Raw genomic sequence first — 5289 nt, 5'->3', positions numbered from 1 at the left:
GTATTGACCGAGTCTGATGTACGTGAATTACGTTGCATGAATCCTGCAGCTTCTTTGCATTTCTCCCTCGGCCAATCTTTACTGAATCGGCTTGGTGAATATTGACAAATTGCTAAGTCTATTTAGTACTGTTTTGTAATTATAACTGACAACTAAAATGAAGTAAATTCAATAATAATAATATTTCTTAATTATTAATTTTAGATTCAAGATTAGTGGTCAGTTAATTGGATCAGCGTCCATTCTGATCATCAATGGCCTGCATGCACAAATTAAGTACAAGATCGATGACCTAATTAATTTTTTTATTTTTTTTAAAGAAGCGTTATAAGAGCTAACTCGGTGCTTTTACCCGAATTTATTAATAATCATGAAAAAAAGATACATAGCAAGGGATTTTTTTTTTTTTTGAAGAAGAAACTAAGATTTTATTCCAAGATCAATTAGGAGGATGAGTCTCCTGTTTTGCAATGTCCATAATATAATTTGGAATAGAACCGAACCAAGTTTCACTTTGTTCAGATTCAATAGCCATATTGGCTAACTTGTGAGCAACTTTGTTGCTCGTTCTAGGTGCAAAACTAATTTGTAACCCTTGGATATCCATCATTCCAACTCGAATGTCATCAATGTCGACACTTCCAAAGTCCAAAGACTGATAATCTGCATAGGCAATACCTTGAACCGCTTGCAGGCAATTAGATTCAATTGTTGCTTGGTGCAATTGCAACTGCTTGGCTAGGTCAATACAAGCTCTAATGGCTAACAGTTCAACATACTTTGCAGAATTAACATGCTGCACCTGTTGAGCAAAAGGACTTATTGCAAGGGTTAGACCAAACCTTGCCAAGAGAAAATACAAAATTGCAAAGTACATACGATAATTCCCAGACCCAAGGAAAATTTGGCCATTTCCATAAAACATGTTGAACTTTGGGAGACCTACCACGTTTAGAAGCAACACCAAGAGAAGACAATAATTGGGCATCCAGAACACCCTTATAGTGACTAGGAGTAAACAAACTAATTTGACAAATCCATGCAATAATTGAACAACACATATAGTAGAAAAGATAGGGGAACGATTATCAGACCTTAACCTATTTCGAGCCTTCTATATTGCCATAAAAGTAAACATACCAGCCGCTAGCCACAAATTAAAGAGCTGAGATCGAGGAGAAAGGCTTTCGACCTCATTAATTTCTTTCCCAAGTGATATCAAATTTAAAGTGTAAACGAAGCCAACTCGATCTATACCTAGCTACCACATTGACGCTAATCTTAACTATTAATTAAAATTAAGTTTAATTCGATTAGTTGTCAGTTAATTCGATCAGTATCTATTCTTATTATCACTTGGCACTTGCCAGCTGCATGTACTATTTGAACTTTTGAAGTGTTAAGCTTCCACACTTCCATCAATCTGAACTATTAATTACGAGCCAACACTACTTAGGTTTATTTATTAAGGCTGCTTAATCTTTTAGTGGCTGTGATAATTCTTGCCTTCGTCCCGAATAAAAGAAATTCAAACAAATTCATCGCTTACATGAGAGCATTTCCAACAACTTTCCTAAATTTTTTTTTCCTCTCTATTTTAGGAAAAAATATGTATTTTTTTTGCTCCAACAGATTCTCTATACATGTTCTCATTTTAGAGAAATTGAAGAGAGATACAAAAATCCTTATATTTACAGCAAACTCTAAAATTATAGGAATCACTTTTTAAGAAGTTTTTACTCTTTTCTCTCTTCTCTTTCCAATTTATATTTATTTATGATAACATTTTTGAAAATTTTAAAATATTACTATATTTAATCATTGAAAATAAATTATAGAGAATATGACATAGAAGTTGTTGAAATTGTGAAATAAAAATTATAGAGATTGTAACTCTTAAATCTATATAATAAGGATTTTATATAGCTGTTGGAGATGCTCTAATATGTTAGTGTACATGTATATGTACATACATACTTTTTCAAAACATTCTGTGACTAGCTGGTAATCAAATTAGGTTCATCACTTATCTAACAGCCGATTAACGTACGAGTATCCATCCTTCCCAAAATGTAATCAAAACCTAGCTGCCAATTATTCCACTAGCTAGTTCAGATTTTTCATTTAAGTCTCCATCATTAAAATGTGATCACGTTATTCACGTACTGACCTGATCGATCGAGGCTCGATATTGTGTGCTCCTTCTGTTCATACTAGTAAGTTTCCTTCTCCATCTCGTAAATAATGGCTCAATCAGTTGAAACTATTTTCCTTTGACTGATCGTAAAGAGCTCGTACGTACCTAGCTAGCAGCATGAAACATTCCTATGCGGCTTTTCTTTTTATTTCCAGAATTCTGTGTAGCTTAGCTAGCTATTAGCTTTTTTACTGTAGAACAACAACAACAATATTTATACATGCGTGTATGACCAAAGATCGAACACTTGTTTTGACTTCACAAGGACCTACTAATCAAGCGAGACCTACCAATTTATAAGTTTAATTCGATTAGTGGTCAGTTATTTAGTTCGATCATCAGTATCGGTTCTTATAATCATTTGGCACTTGCCAGCTGCATGCATGTACTATTTGAAGTGTTAAGCTTACGAGCCAGCACTACTTTGGTTTATTTAACGGTACAACTAAGGCTGCTTGATTTAAGGGTACAATTTAAGGCTGCTTAGTCTTTGAGTGCTTACGATAATTCGTGCCTTCGTCCCCGAATAAGAGAAATCCAAACATATGGATCATTGATCCGTCCATCTTTCCCCAAAAAGTGATCAAAAACCTAGCTGCCATTCAGTGCAGAATTTTACACTAGAGTTTCCATCATTAATATATAACATGTGTATCACTTACTTACCTAAATGAGTTCTGTGGGCACCTTCTGTATAATAAGTAAGTTTCCTTCTCCATCTCGTAATTTATGGTTCAATCAGTTGAAAACTAGTCTGCCAGCCTCTGCCTTGACTGTTGTACCGTCGTACTTACGTATAAGCGTGAAACATTTCTCTGCAGCTTTTCTTTTTATTCCCACAATTCAGTGTAGCTTAGCTAGCTATTAAATTTTTCACTATAGAACAACAACAACGACGATAATCCGAAACCAAAAGAGAAACTAATCAGGCAAGTGAGCTTTTTAATTAGCATTTCACTGTACAGGGATAACTAAAACAGTTAAATCAAGAGATAATTTTGCATGTGGAATAATCCGAACTCATACTGTGGAACCAAACAACTTTTCTAGCTACTTTAATTCGATACATTTTACCCTTCAAGGTTGGTTGGTTAAATATATGCATGTAAGTGAATACAGCTAGCTGCTAATTACTTCATTTACTCAGCAGTAGCTTTTAGCTATGGCTTTTACCCAACTTAACATTTCACTTTACCTTCTCTAGCATATATATATATATATATATAGTCAAGTACCAACATATACACACAGTCCAATTACTCTTGCTTACTAGTTTCTTACAACCCCACTGTTGCTCATTAGTTTCTTACAACATCCTTCCTAGCTAAAAATGAGGAACATGACTGCAATTCTTGTCATTGCAGTGTGTTTTGTTCAAGCCTTGTATGCAGGCCTTTCCATCATCTCATTCCTTGCACTAAAGCAGGGCATGAGCCACTACACCTTTGTGGTGTATAGGATGGCCATTGCAACTGCCTTGGCAATTCCATTGGCATGGTATATAGAGAGACATTCTAGGCCTACAATGACCATCAAGGTCATGGCAAAGATCATGCTGCTAAGCATGTTTGAGTGAGTATTTTTTTTATTTTTTTTCTTCATTGCAACAATTTTTTCCTTTGTTTCAGTGAGCATGCTTCTAATCCTCTGTTTTTGATACTTGGCAGCCCTGTAATGGACCAAAACTTATACTATGTGGGAATGAAGAACTCCAATGCCACATTCACATCGGCCATGTGCAACATGCTTCCAGTGTTTGCGTTTGTCATGGCCTGGATTTTCAGGTATATTCACACACACACACACACACACACACACACACACACACTCAATCTCACTCAGACTCTTACTCTCGAATTGTTTTCCTAATGCAGGCTGGAGATCGAATGTGGACTACAGACACCCGAGAGGATTGACCAAGGTTGTAGGAACCTTGGTTACTGTGGAAGGAGCAATCCTCCTTACCATGGTCAAGGGGCCTTCCCTCAACTTGCCATGGGCAAGGGACCACGACAAAAATCATTCTTCAGCGCCCAAAGTCAAGGGTGCTCTCTTCCTAACACTAGCCTGCTTCTGCTGGTCCTGTTTCATAATCATGCAAGTAAGTGTATGCAACTCTTAACTAATCTAAATTTATATTCGACATATATTATCAGTTATTGATACATGCATCTGATTTACACACATGCAGGCCAATGTACTCAAGTCCTACCCCTGCAAGCTCTCTCTCACCGCTTTGATTTGCTTCTGGGGTATGGTGGAAGGAGCAGTGGTGGCTGTTGTGGTTGAAAGGGGGAATTTGGAAGCATGGTCCATACACTTGGACTTGAAGTTGCTCGCAGCTGTTTATGGGGTGAGGAAAATTTGTAATGGTCTTTTACTTGTGCTACATTTTATAAGTTTTTACTTGAGTTTGACATAATTTGCAGGCTCTTGTATCGGGGGCTGCATATTATGTCATGGGACTGGTTGTGAAGAAGAAGGGACCAGTTTTCTACTCGGCCTTTAACCCCTTGGCCACTCTACTTGTGGCGATTTTGGGGTCATTTTTTCTGCATGAACAATTGTATACTGGGAGGTATGGATGTTTTCCCACTCCAATGTATATGTTTTCATTACTGTATTTTACAGCAGTAATGTTTTCCCTTAACTACGTATTTACATATATGTTTTCATTACACTTTTACTGTGGTGTTGGTTAACAGCTACTTATGTTTGTAGTCTCATCGGAGCTGTAACCATTGTGGGAGGCCTCTATCTTGTTCTTTGGGGAAGCAAGAGATCAGCCTCCCTCCGATTCAAAGAATGCCAATGTGGAAGAACCAACTGGAACGCCAGCAATAGACGATCGTGAAGTTTAAGTTTGGAGTTTGTCTAGCAAGACAAGGCAGATTCTGCGTTATCATCTTTAATTAGATTGATTTAGTTTTTCAATAGTTTTGACTACCTAGTTGGACCATCTTGTCTTCTTCAAAGATTCTAAGTTGCTATGCAGTGATTTTAAATGAAGTTTAATATATTAATTTTACATTATTCAGATATTCAGGTAGCTTAAATACTAAATTTCATTGCTGACCTTAACTTGCAATGCA

The 5289-nt window shown here is 36.6% G+C and overlaps 1 protein-coding gene across 1 annotated transcript; it reads left to right on the top strand.

The window, feature by feature from the left end:
- The first annotated feature begins 3536 nt into the window (after positions 1-3536).
- LOC133716851 (WAT1-related protein At2g39510-like) lies at positions 3537-5051 on the top strand. Its single transcript, XM_062143504.1, has 6 exons — positions 3537-3769; positions 3865-3981; positions 4097-4298; positions 4389-4550; positions 4627-4775; positions 4919-5051. Exons 1-6 carry the CDS (start codon positions 3537-3539, stop codon positions 5049-5051), a joined length of 996 nt encoding a protein of 331 aa, XP_061999488.1.
- Positions 5052-5289: the final 238 nt, after the last annotated feature.

The sequence above is a fragment of the Rosa rugosa genome, chromosome 6 (genome assembly GCF_958449725.1).
Source record: "Rosa rugosa chromosome 6, drRosRugo1.1, whole genome shotgun sequence".
Taxonomy (NCBI): domain Eukaryota; kingdom Viridiplantae; phylum Streptophyta; class Magnoliopsida; order Rosales; family Rosaceae; genus Rosa; species Rosa rugosa.
This window is presented reverse-complemented; position numbering and strand designations above follow the sequence as displayed.

Excerpts from the sequence above, each read along its gene's own strand:
- LOC133716851 (XM_062143504.1), top strand. The coding sequence starts at position 3,537 with ATGACTGCAATTCTTGTCATTGCAGTGTGTTTTGTTCAAGCCTTGTAT. Across the intron at positions 3,770-3,864 it reads ATGCTGCTAAGCATGTTTGA|CCCTGTAATGGACCAAAACT; the intron begins GTGAGTATTTTT and ends GATACTTGGCAG. Across the intron at positions 4,299-4,388 it reads CCTGTTTCATAATCATGCAA|GCCAATGTACTCAAGTCCTA; the intron begins GTAAGTGTATGC and ends ACACACATGCAG.